The 17,621-nt window shown below is 39.2% G+C and overlaps 1 protein-coding gene across 1 annotated transcript in view; it reads right to left on the bottom strand.

The window, feature by feature from the left end:
* The window catches only part of astn2 (astrotactin 2), a 326,855-nt gene extending 309,517 nt beyond the window's left edge, over nt 1–17,338 (bottom strand). Inside the window, exon 1 of the mRNA XM_023961099.1 lies at nt 16,772–17,338. Within this exon, the coding sequence (XP_023816867.1) occupies nt 16,772–17,180 (409 nt within the window). The 5' untranslated portion in view covers nt 17,181–17,338. The remainder of the gene's footprint in view (nt 1–16,771) is intronic.
* Nucleotides 17,339–17,621: the final 283 nt, after the last annotated feature.

The raw sequence follows: 17,621 nt of genomic DNA, 5'->3' as shown, positions 1-17,621 counted from the left end.
AGGAAACAGTAACTAGTGGAATTTTTTTAAAAAGCAACTACAAGCGGAACAAAAAAGTGAACAAAAGCAACACTGTAACAAAGTTACGTTAAAGTCACATTTGTTTTCACGCACTTAGGTGTGTAAAATTTGTTCCCTGCATTTAAACCCAGGGGGTGTGGAAAACTGGAGACACAGTAGCTCAGGAACCATTTGGTGGTTTAAATACCACTAAATACAAAAATGTAAAAAACACATCAAACAATCCTGCCATTAGTGGAGATATGTGGCTTTTTAATAAATCTCACTGCTGCCCAATGAAGCAGCTAGGAGAGGGACAAAGTGTGACCAGCAGCTGGGGAGTTTCTGCTATTTAAGCAGATTGGGCAGTTTTCAGCTCAGATCGCACAGGTTTTTTGCCCAAAGGAGACAGGCGCTGCGCTTGCATGAACTTCATAAGTAAATTCAAGCTTTTTACTGTACGTAGTAAAGAAAAACTGCGGAAGTATAGAAAGTATCAATCTCATTACGCTAGTATCAATATTGATGCTATTGATTCTCATATTGATCAGGCCACCCCCTGCTTTTTAGAACTGTAACCACAAGACAACCCCAATAAATCAAGATATCTTAAGCGTATTGTACTAATTTTAACTTGCAAAAGGTAGAACAGTTTTATGCTAACAAATTCAGCTGTTAATTTAATTGGACATAAGTAAACATAGAAGCAAGTTTCTCAGTAAATGAGTGTGAAATTTCTTCCTAATTAAAGTCACAGGTGTACTGGGTTTTCTTTACCTTATAAACACAATGGTATAGAAAGCCATATGATCACATACACCGCTCAGTGAGACAGTGGTCTCACAAATAAAATATTACATTAAAGCAAAGATAAAAGGATTTTTTTTAATTATATCCACAGACGGTATTAAACTTAAAAAATTCTAATCTGACATTTCAGTTAGAGGAAAGCAAAGTTTTCTGAAATGTTGGGCAAACCACATTAAGCCTTAAATGCAATGTCTTCACTTCAGAAAAAAAAAAAATGCTCCCGCACACTCCAATCCAGTTATAAGCTTAACTAAGGGCTGACAGCTGGAGACGTCCCATTAATTTTGTTTGTTGAGCTGTCTCATTGCAGAGTTAATAGTGCATTTGTCCTGATTGCAGTCGTGTTGCACAACACTGATCCCAACATTGGACTAATGGGTAGAAGACACACCACACTTCAGGAAACATTTCAGTCTGCCTTACAAAGAGATACAACTCTTAATCTTTTTTTTTTTTTTTTAAGATGTTCTTTTTGTTTAAATGGAAAAATATAAGATATGTGGTTTTTAAAAAGAGCAAAGGGGGTGGATAGAAAGACCCCAAAAAGTTTGAAGTTGTTGTGTACACACTACAGTCTGCTGGCCACAAGCTCCCTGCTCAGCTCCCTTTGACACATCCTCTTGCAGACAACTAGATCAAACTTCATTTACCTGGTCTGAGCAGGCGGCTGGCTCAAAACCGTATGGCTGAGTAGCCATTTTTGTTGTACGGCTAATGTTATTCTAATTTTTAGGCCATCTTAGAGGCTTAAAATAATAAAAAAAAAAGATTAAAAGTAGGACTCAAGTGTAAATTGTTGATGTGACTGAAGACATCAGTAACCACAGTTGTGCTGTTACACATTAAAAATGCAACTTTTTCCAGTTAAAAAAACAAAAACAAATAAAGTTACTGGCAAATGCAAAAAGGGAGGCTTACTCTTGAGTGAAAGTAAAAAGAAAAACAGCTGTAAAATACCAATCAGTTAACTGGAATGTGAGGGCAAATGCTCTTTTCCCCTGAAGGCTTATCACAAGTGTGCTGAATGCGCCTCTGTTCAGTTTAACTGCAGCTGTGAGAAAAGACAGATTAAATATAACTGGAGACGTATTCTAAAAGTGAATTCAAAGTGCGGCGTTAGATAATGAGGCAAAAATTCACTATATTCAGATTATTAATCCAAAAGGCAAAATATTCTGGCCTGACTCTCATAATAGCATACATTCACATGAACACTTTAACAAAGACAGACAATAACAGGAAAAAAATGAACAATATCTAAAGTAGTATGTCACTACACACAGGGCTCGGAAACAGGCATTAAAGTGACAACTTCCAATCAAAAGTTAATGTAAATGCACATATATTCACGTTTTGGGCTTTCCGATAGTACCAGTGTCATAAGTCCGTATTGAAGGCTTTAAATCCGTATTTGGGCACTACGTACTACTGTACGTACTGAACGTGCATCTAATGTTAAACCAGTTGAAGTCTTACTCGGTTCTTATCAAAACACGGCAGTAACAAACATTTCAAAAATTGATTATATAGGAGAAATCAATTTTAGCAGTCAGTGCCAGACCAAAATGATAACACCTTGCCAGTTATCGGAATACAGCTATGGGAAAGAAAAAGTCTGGAGCAAGAGTTGCAAGATTTGCACCGCTTTGACCATTCACACAGAGCCTCTTCCAACTGCGAGTGCATGTGCTAGAATCTGGTAGTGACCGTCCAGTATGAACACCGTATGCAAAAGCTGTGTTCAAGAATTCCCGTTTAGCATGTTCCTGAACACTGTGTACGTAGCAGTACGTGTCTAGTTTTTGCAATTAACAAGTAACATTCAGACAATAATACTGGAGACAGAACTACTGCATATCTGTGGAGATAAAGCAACATCCTGCAGCAACTTGTTCTGCAAAGCATGATGGAGCATAAAAGAACTGTAAGTGGAGTTGGGGGGGGAGATCCTCCAACAATTGAAGAGAGAATAATGGCTCAAACTTTATCTGCAGGAAATCTCTGAGATTTTGTAACTTGGAGGAAATGTAAATACAAAAAAAAAAAAAAAAAAAAACACCAGCAGAGATAAAAGGTTTAAAATCTTTTGTGGGACCCATGGGGGTGCAGTGAGCTGTTGCCGAGCCAACTGCACATTTCCACGGGGCAGGAAAAATTCCACTGGGAATCCAATTTTATGGTTCCTAAACATCACTGAAACCAACGTGTATGAACAATGGCTCTCTTTACCGTCTTTAAGCTCACAATCTTTTTTTTTCTCTTTGTTTTCCAAAGGAGTGTCAGAAAAACACTTTATTTGATTTCAATTATGCTATAAGAACTAGGTATGACTAAAGGACTGACATCTCCTATCTTAAAAATAATACATAAATAAATAAAAAGCACTGAAATGACTTTAAACTAACACAATTCATGAAGATATCAATAGTAAAAATAAGGGGAAAGGGAAAAAGAAATGAAAATGTGACAATACTTTTGAATTTTTATTCAACAGTATTATTCAAAAAACAAAACATACACAACCAAATGAAACAGGCCTAGACAAAAACAATGAGCTTATCCATTATTAAAAAAACTGACACCAACGATTAAAAAAAAAAAGCTATGACCTATAAATGTAAGCATATTTTTAACCATCTTATATTATTTACAACATTCAACAAAATCTGTTGATCTCAGATTTGAAGAGTATTTGACATTGACCAAAAAGAAACTATCCAAAAAAAACTTTAATCTGCGCTCCATAGGGCAAAGCTGTGAAAAAGTGGCTATTGCACTGGGCTTGAAACCAGCAAATCATGGGTTCAAAGCCAGGTACGGTCACAGTCTGCTTGTGTCATGAAGGGCATCCAGTGAAAAACCTCTGCCAAATCACCATGTGACTACTTCACACTGGCAGCCTCTGAAAGCAAGAAGTAGCTCTACAATATCAGTAGTCTGATATGTGAGAACTGTACAATTAATGAGGACTTTATTTGGATAATGTAGACAATTGTTATCTTCAAAATCACCAAAGATTGCAACATGTTAGCAATGACTAGGCAAAAGATTTTAGCATTAAACTAGCCTTAAAGTCCTTTGAATATCTGTGTATTCTTGAGTTAAATGTGAGGCCAAGAGCCCGATGGTTGAAATTAAGCTGAAATGGGGTCATTTACTAACACAGTACTCGTAAACACACCAGCAAACGTACATAAGAGGTAAAGAAAAGAGTCGAGGTGTAGCAGTGACCCAGTTTAAGTCCACTCTTCGACCTGACAGAAATGCTGTGGCAGGATGTTGAGAGAGTAAGCGTAAACAAAAGCCTGCAAATGTCAGAATCTGGAGCACTACTCGAAAGAAGAGCAATACTGTATCATACAGGGTTTAGTTTACCACACACTATTTTTTTTGTAATTTTCCTTTCACATTTACAGTGCAGGGCTCGACATAGCCATTTGTCCGCTGGCCCGGTCCTGTTTTTCGAGCAGTGCGGACCACAAGACTTTACTTTTCACTTGCCCGCTCGGGCCACTAAAATATCTAACGGTTTATTTATTCTTCACCTTTTTCAATAAAGTAAATTTTGCGAAAACGTGTAGATTTACCTCGTCTTCATAATTTAGTTTTTCTGCTAGTCCTGTGTTCAGACTTCAAGGGTTTCTATGGGAAACCTTTGATCACTTCTCCTTCTCTCCCGCCTGCGCGCACGCGGCTTTCACTGCCGAGCACCACGCGGCACGCGCTCACTACTTTTTTTTTTTCAAACTTTATTGAATTTAACAATTCAATACAAAACAATGTTAAACAGCAACAAGGAAGGCACAAGCCAGTGGGTTATTATTACATTTGATTATAAATCCGACACCGTCACTGAAGAGAGACTGAAGCATGTCAGAGATGTGGAAGACATGGCAGGAATAGAAAGGAATATGTTAGATGGAGTAATGGGTATAATTAGTAATATGGACAGCAAGATATTTAATGAATGCATTGAAGATGAAACTGTATCCACTAAGCTTTAAGCTGAATGTCAAAGAATCAAAGGCAACTCCAAATACCTGAATCTCAGACTCAAATGCAGTAGAATGTTAAACTACTTAATTTAGTTTTTCTTTACAACACTGTAAGCAGTAACTATTTTTAGTTAGCTGAATGATCTCAGTTAGACCTGCACAATATGAGGAAAACTCGCGATATGCGATATCAGAGATTAAAATTGCGATAACGATATAATTTGCGGTATATAAACAAACAGCAAAATAACCAAATAACCATTCCCAGTTTAAAAATTATACTCCAAATGACCCACGTTGACATAGGTTACAAACATCTAACATAACAGGGCTCCATCTGATTGGTCAACAATGTGAAGGCGTCCATCCGATTGGTCAAATGCATTGAGGGATTTATTTGATTCGTTAAATGGTTCAAGCTGCCATTAGATTGTTTTAACACATTTAAGGTTTATGATTTATTGCGCTATTTGCCGTTAGAAGCACCATGAAAACTTCTTAACTAGTGTTTCCTACTACACTGCAGTGCTCTCTTCAAAACATCTGAAACAGACTAGAGCAGATTTAAGTTTGATATGGTCTATTTTCAGTCATTGAAAAGTGTAGAAATAAGTGATGTCACCAGAATGCACCAAATTGCACCATATTAAAAGTTTCCGGGGGGGCATGCCCCCCCGGACCCCCCTAAAGTTGCAAGCACCTGCGGAGCGGCGGGTCCCGCTATGCGCGGTGTCGGGCCAGTAACTTTCAGGCAGGGCCAGTAAGTTTCAAAAACTACTGGCCCTGTGGGCCAGTGCAAATTTCTGGGCTATGTCAACCCCTGCAGTGCAATATATTGTAAATGTCAATCAAAAACCTCACACTTCCTGTTTAACTTAAAAGATTTTTGCATTTATTGAGGTGACATTTCAATCGCTAAATTCTTTTTTTAACATTGAAAATATTAAAATGCATCTATGTCATTAAAAAGCATTCCCATTTTACGTATATATTTTCTTTAGAAAAGTTCAACAAAGAAAAGTTTTCCTCTTCTTCCTAAATTATTTTGTAGCAGTGAATACCATCTTAGTGCCGGTTTAGCTCGTGCTGGTTTGCAGCGCCTTCCGTCTGTGAAACCCGGGTTCGACTCCAGGCTGCTCCTTATTCCCTTCTCTACCTCTGTGCCGGTCCCAAGCCCGGTTTGAGAAGGTTGCGTCAGGAAGGGCATCCGGCGTAAAACATTGCCAAATTTACCATGCGACTTGTTCGCTGTGGCGACCCCTGATGGGAGAAGCCGAAAGTGGAAGAATACCATCTTAGTGCATTAAACTGCACTCTCACTCTCATCATTTTGAATTTTTTTATTATACAAAAGGTTCACCAAAAAATGTGAATTCAAGCAATAGATACAGTGCTTTGATGGTAAAAAGACTTTCCCAAAATGAAAAAACATACTGATGGAGAAGTCGTCGCCCATTCTGGGGTTAAATATATACAGCGAAACTACAGATTTTTAAAAAAATCGTGTTTGACAATTTATTCAACCACTTTCAAGGCCTGTTTCATGCAGGTTGAAGTCACAAAATCAGAGCCTTTACCGTTGGTCACAAAGCAACCCAAATATCTGTGTACAGACTCTCATAAAGCTTTACCTATTTGTAATGGCAAACTTTCTGAAAATGATGGGAAATAGGGACACCAATCCGTAAACAGAAATTGCTTCTATAAAGAAAAAGCCAGCAAGATTCCTGTGCAAACCATGAAGAGACATTCAGATCAATCAGCCAGGAAACGAAATCTACAGATTATCTGTGTGATCCGGCCTGGCCAGCCTCATTTTAATCTAGTTTTTTTTGTCTCATTTGTCTGATGTATTTGAGCCTTTGCACAAGATTGAGCCTTATGCAAATTGTCTGTTGCCAGTTTTGGCAAAATTGCACATCAGACTCTCACAACAAAAGGTGCCAGTGTCACTGACATACCAGCAAACTCAGCTAACAAACAACTGATCATGAAAGCAATGGAAAGTAAAATGAAGAAAAAGGGGGGAAAATAAATTTACAAAGGAAATTTTAACTGCAATGTTGTTCTGTCTGAAAAATTGTTAACACTTCAAAGACCGGTATTTTGAAGCCATTTTAGTGAGAAAACAAAATGCTTTGCTTGAACAGGTGTTCATTTTTGTCTTATCTTCAAAATAAATCATTTTTTAACAAATAGTTTTTTGTGCATTTAATCATTTATAGTTAATAGAAAGAAAATCGGAATTACAGAACACAGTAAGAATCAGTAAAAAAGAAAAACTGAAATCAATCTACAACAAAAAAATAAATAAATTGTGTGTTGACACATACACTATATTATTAAAAGTATTTCCTCACCCATTCAAATGATCAGAACAGTGGGACTGTCATAGGATCCCATCTGTGAAACAAATCCAGTCGTGAAAATTCCTCGCTCCTAAATATTCCACAGCCAACTGTCCTCTCTTTCTTATCAGAATGGAAGAGTTTGGGAACAACAGCACAAAGTGGGAGGCCACATAAACTGACTGAGAGGGGTCGGCGGATGCTGAAGTGCATACTGCAAAGACGTCGCAGACTATCTGCACAATCAATTGCTACAGAGCTCCAAACTTCATGTGACCTTCAGATTAGTCCAAGTAAAGTACACAAAGAGCTTCATGGAATGAGTTTCCATGACCAAGCAGCTGCATCCAAGCCACGCAGCCCGAGAACGGTACACTTCAGACTACACTGTGCCAAGTGTAAAATTTGGTGGAGGAGGAATTATGCTGTGGGATTGTTTTTCAGGACTTGGGTTTGGGCTTGGCTCCTTAGTTCCAGTGAAAGGAATTCTGAAAGCTTCAGGATACCAAAACATTTTGGACAATTGTTTGGGAACAGTTTGGAGCGGGCTATGATTGGTCAAAGTCTCTCTGATTCAACATTTCTATGGCAACCACTCTTGCCAAAAAGGAGGGAGCTTGTCAGAAGTCTACATCCCTACCACTTGACAGTGGGCTCAGGAGAATCTGTCAATCAAACGTTTCGAACATTAAACCTTAAACATTAAACAAGATGAAGTGTTCTGACAAATACAATGACTGAGTAATAGCTGTTTATTTCTCAATAGATGTCTGTGGAGTTTTGGTTTCTTGGAACCAGTGGGTACTTCCTATTTGGGGAGTGGTGTCACTCAGTCCAGTTCTCATATACAGTCAATGGTAGGAATCAGAACTTTGCTTAGGCATTGACAATTTTACCGTTTGTTCAGCATAGCATCTGTTTGTTCATTTTTTTTTTTGACAGTGTATGGACTGGAAGATTTGATGAGGATTTGCTTTTTAAATCAGTCAAACATTCAATAAGTCAGCATTTGATGATTGTTTTAAATTGGTTGTGTGCAAGTTGATGGATTTTACCCAAAGCCCCTCTGCCCCAAATGTCTGGTCTGCATGATAATAGGTATTTGGAAAAAGAGGGCAAATGCATTACACAGTTGTTGTCACATGGGGCTTTCTATTATGTGATGGGGACACACCAAAGAAACCCAAAGAGTAAAAAGAGCGACTAAATGGAATTGCTTTTATAAATCAGTGTCACATTATGCATTCTGAGCGCAGACTAAAAAGCCTCTATACAATACAAGAGTCTATGAATCTTTTGGGGGATCAGCTTTAAGTATACTCTCATGTGAGCTACGCCGCCTTGCCTTTTCTTTTCTAAAAGTCCAGCTTTTCAAACAAAGATAAGCTGTTGCAGGTTGCAATCAACTCCTATTATTTAAAAAAAATATCATAATTTTTCAAAAATGTTAAAACACACATTAATTGGACCTATTTCTGCTGCATTGATTTAACCAAATGAATGATTGCAGTCATATTTCATGTGTTTTACAGCAAACAGTTTAAGTGTTGATTGAGTTTCCAATAAACATTTGTCAAAGTTTTTAAGGGAAGCGAACATTAATTGTTGTGACGTTGTTTTGAATAAATCACCCATTACAAAGAACAAGGAGTGCTGTTGCATTAATCAGACACATTTACTTTTTTTTTTTTTTTATTGTGTCAAAGATAATCATAATGTGTTCCATGGCAATTGTATTGACGGTTGAGATCCAGCAATTTACTAGTGGTTCAAATGAAATTCTGAATACTGTTGATAAAATAAAGCTTTAAGACATAAGGACATTTGAAAAATTGCTGCAAAGCACTTCATATATGAGTCACGCACATCATCAATCCTTTCCCATGGTATCATTTAGGTCTATCACAATTAAACTTGGTAAGATGGACTGATCCCAGCAGACCAAATCCATTCCCTCTTTCGGGAGGTGAGTCAATCGTGGATGTAGTTATTACAAATAAAAGACATCAACTTCTGTGTGTATTTTACAAAGAAAGCATTTCTTGTCCTTCTGTCTCAGCATCTTTTATTTCTCTGATGTCTTTGTTCTTAGAACAGCTTGTCACCAATAACTAAGATGACAAAGGAAATCACTTATGGAATGTTTTGAAGATCCCCAATGTGTAAATTATTTTTGGCAGTGAACAGAATATTCCTAGTGAAGCTATGCACAGCTCAACAAAGCAAACAGTATTTCTGACTTGGTTTATAGGAAGCAGTCAGGTGGAGACATTTAAAGAACAATTTCAAACAAATCTTGTTGCAATCATCCCCTAATGTTATAGACCTATGATTCCCAACCCAAAGTTATGGCCCCCACATATGGACAGCCATAAGGGTTTGCAAGAGGTTATCAAAAAAGGTACACCTCTATTAAAAAATTAAAACACCTGCTTAACAAAAGTCCTTGTGAGGCAACCTGTATCTATAAATCAATGACGTGAAGTACAGATAAGTGGTCATGTGCAAAATGAGTCTTAAAATTGCATGACCAGCTATCTGGCGTATTCGAACAGAGACAAACGGATCGTATTCATTCTCCTGTAAACGATAAACAAACATATGCAGGGATTGAAAAATCAAACACTGCAAAACAATCTGGCTCATGGAGGCAATGCTAAAGTGGTCCACCAAAGCCAGTTTGTTTGACTAGTGAGATGACTTCGGTTCATGCTCAGATAACGCTGAGCGAAATGAGACATGAGCAGCTTGTAGGAGAGGGCCAGAATCCACTTCCTGTGAACTCTTCTGTGGTTCAGATCTGTTGTAAACACTTACCATACCAGCGTATGATCTTTAAGTCATGAGGTCAATTATTCAACATTTCCTCTCATAAATCAGCTTGCTCACACAGCTTGAGCTGTCAACAAAATGCAAACCACATGTGCTCAAAAAGACAACATAAATCAAACGTAACATATCTTTTTAGCTTTATACGACAGATTGTGTTCTGCTACCTACTGTAATAACAACAGTGGGATTTATGTTCTAACCAGGATCATTAAATGATATCCTTGAGCTGCTAAAATGAGCATGCTCATAAAAGGAAGACATATTTCAAGAAAAAAAAAAGCAGTACAAAGTCCTGCACCATTAAAAGACATAAAACAGCATTTTAACTGGCCTAAAAATCTAGTATAGGCTGATGTACATGGAATGCACCTCTTTTGACATTAGTATTAAGATATACAGTATATTCTGGAGTTTTGGAGAATATTAAGATACGCTGATCCTTTTTTTGTGTGTGCAATGTGCTGAGCTTTAAAGACAAAATAGGGTGAAAACAAATAAATATGACACAATAAAAAAAATTAGAATCCAAAAATACTTGCCATAAGTGTGTGGTCAGCAAAAGAGTTTTGGCTGACAGGGAAGCTGCCTTAGCTATTTTTGTTTTTTACTTAAAAAGACACTTCGGTCAAATGATGCTAAATAGATGATTTACGAGCCAACACTTCAGTTACAATCTTAAGATTACATTCTACTTTTGAGAAAACTGATGTGCATTTTTGTTTCCATTATTCAAAAATATACTAAATTCAAACTGAAGCCAATTAACAGCTACGATTCTGTCCTCACACCTCTGTCTCACCTCCACTATGGTATAATTACCATCTCTCCTGTTAACTTTTGTTCCTTCACCACTGCTTGTCGTGCAGTGAACCCCTGATGCAAGGCTGAGACCCAGCACAGTGTGTACACGCTCCACACCAGGAGTTCTAGTGTACCTGCATTTTTTTTTTCTCTCAGTCCCTATAGCCTTTAATTGTGCATCCCTATACAAGCTGGTTTTCCTCCAAACAGGCACACAGCTAGAAAACCAAGCGGAAAGTGGAAAAGGCTCCCCAACATGAAAGATAAAAGTATTAAAAAAAAGATTGCTAGAAAACAGAAAACAAAGATTTACTTGATGGGATGTAGGGAGGCGATGAACAGCAAGACATCAGAATGTCTTCAGTCTCATTAGGTGCCTGAAGGTTTTCAAAGAGGTGGACTCCTAATGAGGTGCTTACACAGTCAGCCATGTTGCCAAAAGGTATTGATTTACACCCATTCCAACAACACCTCAAGTGAGGAAGGAAACATGATCACAGGTGACAAAGAATCACAAGACAGAAATGTCTCAGTGGAATTTAAATTATGTTGAGATAAGGTCTTCTTCGTGTTTTCCCAAAGGCTGAATGAAAAACTGCATTAACACCCAACGGCTTAAGTGAAATAATGGTGTGACAAGAAAGGGAGATGGTTAAGAATTTCCCAATGCAGAGACAGCAAACAAATCGGCAACTCTGTCGCACAGCTTTTTGTCAAACACGCTGTTTTTTTTGTTTTGCCCCCCACGACTGATCATGTCTCACAGTTTGCTAACATTCAAGAAAAGGACAAAGAAAGCTAACGCGGGGAGGAAGAAGGGAAGCTGTTCAATACAGATTTTTTTTTCCACACTGCCCTTTCTACTCATCCATTCTCCATGACACTTTGGTAATAAATCAAAAGCTGGGAAGGCAGGCCAGAGTGGGAAGGCAACGTGTGGTCCTTTTCCGCCTTTCCCAATAACCTCTGACGCTGATTTGACAAAACAATCTGACTTTTAACATTATCGACTAAACAAGACAAGACTGTTCTCATTTGAATGCAATTTGGCTAATAGGTTATGCAGTTTATCTTATCTCTACGGTGCCATTGCAGCTCAGAAAAAAAAAGAGAAGGAAATGAATTACGTTATGAAAGAAGCGACTGGAAGGAGGTGTAATTTTGTAGTAATTGTTACTATTATATGTGAGAATTCTACTTTAAAGGAGTATTGTCCTATGTGACACAATCATTCCCTATTCATTGGTTTATGTTGATTTTAGCCCTTTTCTCAAAGAACTGGCTTTTTAAAAATATTACATCCATTTTACCCTCACAGATAGGTTTTATGATGCTTAAAATAACGCTCCTTGACTTTATGGGGGTAGCGGTGTGATAACGTGGGGTTGCATCTACCTCACTGGGAAATGACGCATGTCAGCAATAGAGGCAGTTTCTGAACGCAGAAAAAAGAAAAAAAAAAACAAGATGAGACCCTGCAACCAATGCACTCTGTTAAAGATCCACTTCAGTCCCATTTCTAGCGTTTTTAAGTGTTCCTAGAGCGTTTTTATTATCATTATGCCGTCATAAGCCAACATTTTTTAAATTCTGTTGTTGTCTTGGACATAGTTTCTGAGCTGTGAGCTGAATTTGTAAGAAAATATTGCATTTCAACTAAATCGTTTTGTTATTTTCGAACAGTTACTTCTTTTGTCCAATTTTGCAACTTTTTGGCATCATACAGCAATGTTGAGATCACTTTAGCACATACAGAAAACCAAAAAAAAGTGTCAAATAAAAAATGTAGCACCATTTTCTGATAGTTCTTTAGACCTTTGAAGACACTGCTGTAAAGTTTCCTTCTTATTTTCTCTCAACAAAGAACAGTGGAAGCTGCCATAGGATTCCCTTTACCCCATGTAGCAGCATCCTCACAGCACAGACCACAGATCAGGTAATGGCCACCCTTCCACATCCAAATGACATTCCATGCTTTTGGTGCACAAAACATATGGATCCCGCATGCATGCTGCTGCCACCAGCCGATCCCAATTCCGGTGGGATTTAAAGTCAAAATGCTACTCATTGTAAAGATTTCACAATATAAAAAAATAAAAAAAACTATTTGTAAGGATTGTAAAAAAGGGAATTCAAAAGCAGTCGTGAGAAACAAAAAAAAACATCTATACATACATTTTCTAGAGCCACTACATCACATCACGGGAATGCTGGTCCCCACCCGGACTACAGAAGGATAAAGGTGGCGTACATCCTGGACAGATCCCCAGTCCATTGCCGGACAGCACAGAAACAGCCACCTACTCACATTCACACCTTTGAGACCATTTAGAGCAGTGTTTTTCAACCAGTGTGCCGCGGCACACTAGTGTGCCGTGGGAGATGGTCAAGTGTGCCGTGGGAAATTGCCCTCATTAACTGCACTAACAACATTTCCCATCTCCAGGATTTCAGCTCTTTGTTCATCCAAACAGGCCCTGATAAAACACTGAGTAATTAGGAATATAAAAGATCTTAAAATTACTTTTTCTTTGTGTTAATTTAATTCTATTAAAGACATTTTGATAATTATGACGGTACTGCGATTTACCTGCAGCTATAGCAGTTTGCGGAAAAGTCCCCGCCCCTTTAACTGTCTCCGCCAATCATTCTTGAAGGCTTAATCACATGTCATCAGTCTGACCAATCAGAAGTGCTTAAAGTATTCACTTCCTTGTTCTTAATTCTGCAGATAAAGTCGCTCAGTTCTAACAAAAATACCAACTAAAGCTCGTCTTTAGCGGTGTAGCTTTCCACAGAATCCGGTATCAGACCGTGGAACAAGTGAACAAAACAATGAAGCTCAGAGACGCGAGTCTTTCTGCCCTTTTTCTGCCGTTTTCACACTACATCTCCCATGATGCATTGGCTTAAAGGGACAGCGCATACTGAGTCGACCTTGTGAAACGTCTTGAAACCACAAAAAACAAACAGTTTCAAAATTTTCTAATTTAACTTTTATTTCATCTCTTAGAAAAAACAGCCGCAACTTCCTGCTTTTTCTGCCACAATTATAACAAAAATCCACGTGAGATTGCGGCAGTGGGGGGGGGGCTGTCGATCAATACAGACCATGAATTTCTGCTTTTTTTTTTTTTTTGGGATGCTGGTGTGCTGCGGGATTTTTGTCAAGGTTAAAGTGTGCCGTGGCTCAATAAAGGTTGAAAAACACTGATTTAGAGTAATCAGTTAACCTAAGAAGCGTGTTTTTGGACGGCCAGAGAAAGCTGAAGCATCTAGAGAAAACAAACACATGGACTGGGAGGACATGCAAACTCTGGGTAGACAGAACCCTGTCGGGATTCAAACCCGGGCCTTCTATCTGTGAAGTGACAATGCTAACCACTGCACCACAACTATCACAATGTTTTTTTTTAAAAAAGTCCTGCATAAAGGAAGTTTGAGATTACAGTGGTGATGATGACATTTTGCAACTTTCAGGAAAGCCAATAGTCTCTTATGGCCCTGATAAATCTGCAACACTAATATTTTCCAATAAGATGTTTTGTTTTCTGTCAGGAAGAACATTTCGAAAACTTTCTCTTGTCTAAAGACCATTAAAACAACACAATTAAGCATTGGGGTAAGTTGTTGCTATGATTGAGCACACAAGTGCCACAAGACAATGTTCAGAAATCCACATGTATTGCTTCCACTCTGAATATGTTTAAACTCTAAGTATTAGTTTGTTTAAATTTAAAAAACAAAAACAAAAAAAGCACAGTTTTTATGTGCCACAGAAAAATACTGTTTCTTGTGTATGTTGTTGAAATTCTCATTCTGTGTAATCAACTTTTTTTTTTCTTTTTCGTTTTGGGATGTTATTTCCATTTCAATGTTTTTGTCTAAGAAGGATCAACTAATAGATGTATTAGGAAAAAAGCTGCCTAGATATTCTGGTGTTAAAAAACAAGGACAGCACAGGTGATATCAAATTGGTTTTCTGGAACAATAACATTGAAATAAACAGTAGATAACAAAACGGAATCATTTTAGTATTCACTTTTTGGAATAATGCTAAGTGAAAGTATGTGGTTGCATAACAACACACCTAAACCATACGAAACTGCCATCTACTCATCCATTTTCTAAACCTTCTTTATCCTTTTCCAGGTCACGGGGTTGCTGGAGCCTATCCCAGTTACTGTGGGGCAAATCCTGGGTATACATCCTGAATACATTGTTAGGCCGTTGAAGGTTAAATAGCTGCTTTAAATCAAAACAGAAAACAGAAAAAAAGGGATGATATTTGCCTCTTCTGAGAATATTTTACTAAATTTGTTCATTTAATAATTTATCCTCAGGAGCTGCTGAATCTCTTTTAGAGACACAGGGTTGCTGGAGGCTATCCCCTCTACTTTTAGGTAAAGGCAGGGTACACCTTGGACACGTCGCCTGCCCGTTGCAGGGCAATAAAAAGAAGAAAAAGCCTTAGACCAATTAATGAAACAGGGCAAAACACTAAAATGACATAACCTGCCAGTTTACAAAAAAAAAGTTACTCTGCAAAAAAATAAATCCCCCCAGGTAGGGCATAACACTTTTTCTTCACTTCTTACTGGTATAAATATCCAAAATAATAGATACTTTTAGCAAAAACATTGGGGGCAGTTTGAGCTGTGCATGTTTAGGAACATACTTCCTTTAAAAAAATGGCTTCTTCAAATGTATTCATGATCTTAAACCATTTATCAAAACTTATAGAATGCACAGGGAGGCATGGAGGACCTTCAATATGTATTACCCATATGCGATCATTAAAGCCCCTTCTCTCCACGGTATGCAGCCATGCACTGAAAGGGTGAAGCAGCAAATTTGCTAGCTGGCTGACTGGGAGGACAGAGAGGCCTTTCTCACCAGTCAACGACTGTCCTTAATGAGAATAGAAAGTGATTTAGTGGCTTAATGCTCCAGCCCTCAGCCTGCCTTGCCCGCTTTTGCCTCGCACAGCCAGTTCAGTCGGCACTCTTCATACGGGGGGGGGGGGGGGGGGGGGGGGGGGGGGGGCATGAAACTGAGAGAACTGAGATGGAAGGAAGACAGCGAACCAGAGCCCGAAAAGCACCGGTAATGAGACGTTCTCAGGGATTCTCGTTTCGCTGACCTCCGCTGAGTCCTGCATGCTTCGCTTTGTCTTTGTTTTCACTGTGTTGCCTTAATGTGCCAGTGGAGCTGACCCCGAGATAACTGTGAATTGAATAATAGAGCATCTGTTGTGGTGCACTTAAAGGCATTTAACGGGTTACATATACACAGCAGCTCCGCACAACAGAAAAGAAAAAAAAGTCTGCCATGTGCCTCACGCCACTGAAAAGAAGAACATGACGACTCTCATCCCATCCTTTTGGTACAATTTTGAGACGTGGAGAAAGGCAAGGTAGGCAGGCTCCTTTTAACTGCTGCTTTTCTGCAACATTTTTTTTTTTTGGCAAAGACATTTTCATGCTTTTACACCTTAAGATCATCTTTCAGGCCAGTAGCTTTTCACAGATGACCTGACACTTACAGCAAAATTTAAAAAAAAAAAAAACACAGCATGTGGATGTTTTATCCCATTTAACCAGCCAAGTAACTTGCACCACCAAGAACGCAGCCAAATCCTGCCCCAGCGTGAGAATAAAATACCAATTTCACGCACATTTGCAGGGCCAAATTGCAGCGTTTGATTGGGGCAGGCCGCTTTCCTAATGCATGAAATTTCAAATCCTAATCATATTTAGCTACAAAATAAAGTTGGGATGTGAGGAGGAGGTTGGTGGAGGGAGGTCCAGCATAGGGGGTGTGCACGGTTTCTTAGACTGAAGTCGTATATGGAAAGTGAGGCTGAAGGAATGGGACAAGGGGGGTTTAAAGTTTATGAAGTGGTGGGGGGGGGCATAACTGAAACATTATTGCCCCCATGGTGGTGCAACCACCACTGACTGCACAACATCCCTTAGTTCTTACCCAGAGTGAAGTAAGGAAGAGCAGTGTTGTCCAGGTCATCCACTACAGAGATTCGCCCGGGTAGGTCAGTTCTAACGAACAGCAGAAGTCGGGATTCCCCCCCTCCTGCTGCTGCTGCTCCTCCTCCTCCTCCTCCGCCGGCTGCTCCGCCGCCACCTGCTCCGGCTGCGCTCCCTCCTCCGGCCACGCTCCCCGCGGCTCCGCCGGTGAAGCTGAACTCGTTCTCGCGGAGGACGGGCAGGGTAGACACGGTGACGGTTTTCAGCTCACACGGCGTCTCCGCGTCGCTCTCTTTGTCCCGCTCCTCTTCGGGCGACGTCGCCCCACGGCTCGCCCCGAGAGTCCACGAGTCTGCCAGGAGGAGACCCACGAGGAGGACGCGGAGGTGCCGCGCTAGTATCCTCGCCATTCCGCTCCTTGCGCGTGCTTCTCTCCGCTTTGAGTGGGGCTCATAAGCTGTCCGTTCACTTATAGTACAGTCGCTGCAAAGGAGTCGCGTCCGTCCAGGAGGCGGCAGCACAGGTGTGGAGAGAATGACATCGTTCCGCTCCTCACGAGACCGTTGGGGGCCGTTCTTTGGGACAAATAGGTCCCTTAAGTTGGATGTGAGCGCGCGCCCACCTTCACCAGAATACACCGAGGAGTTGGAAGTAGCGTCTGTTATTTGTTTTCATTCTTATTTAGTTGTTTTTTCATGGGTTTTTCTGACAGGTTTTATTTTTTAATTTTGTATTATTATTATTTTTTTACAAACTACCTCATGACGTTAAATACATATATATATATATATATATATATATATATATATATATTTTTTACTAGCCAGTTGGGACATACCATTTCATTATGA

Source organism: Oryzias latipes, chromosome 12 (genome assembly GCF_002234675.1).
Source record: "Oryzias latipes chromosome 12, ASM223467v1".
Taxonomy (NCBI): domain Eukaryota; kingdom Metazoa; phylum Chordata; class Actinopteri; order Beloniformes; family Adrianichthyidae; genus Oryzias; species Oryzias latipes.
Note: the sequence above shows the minus strand (reverse complement) of the source record. Positions and strands in the feature narration are given on the sequence as shown.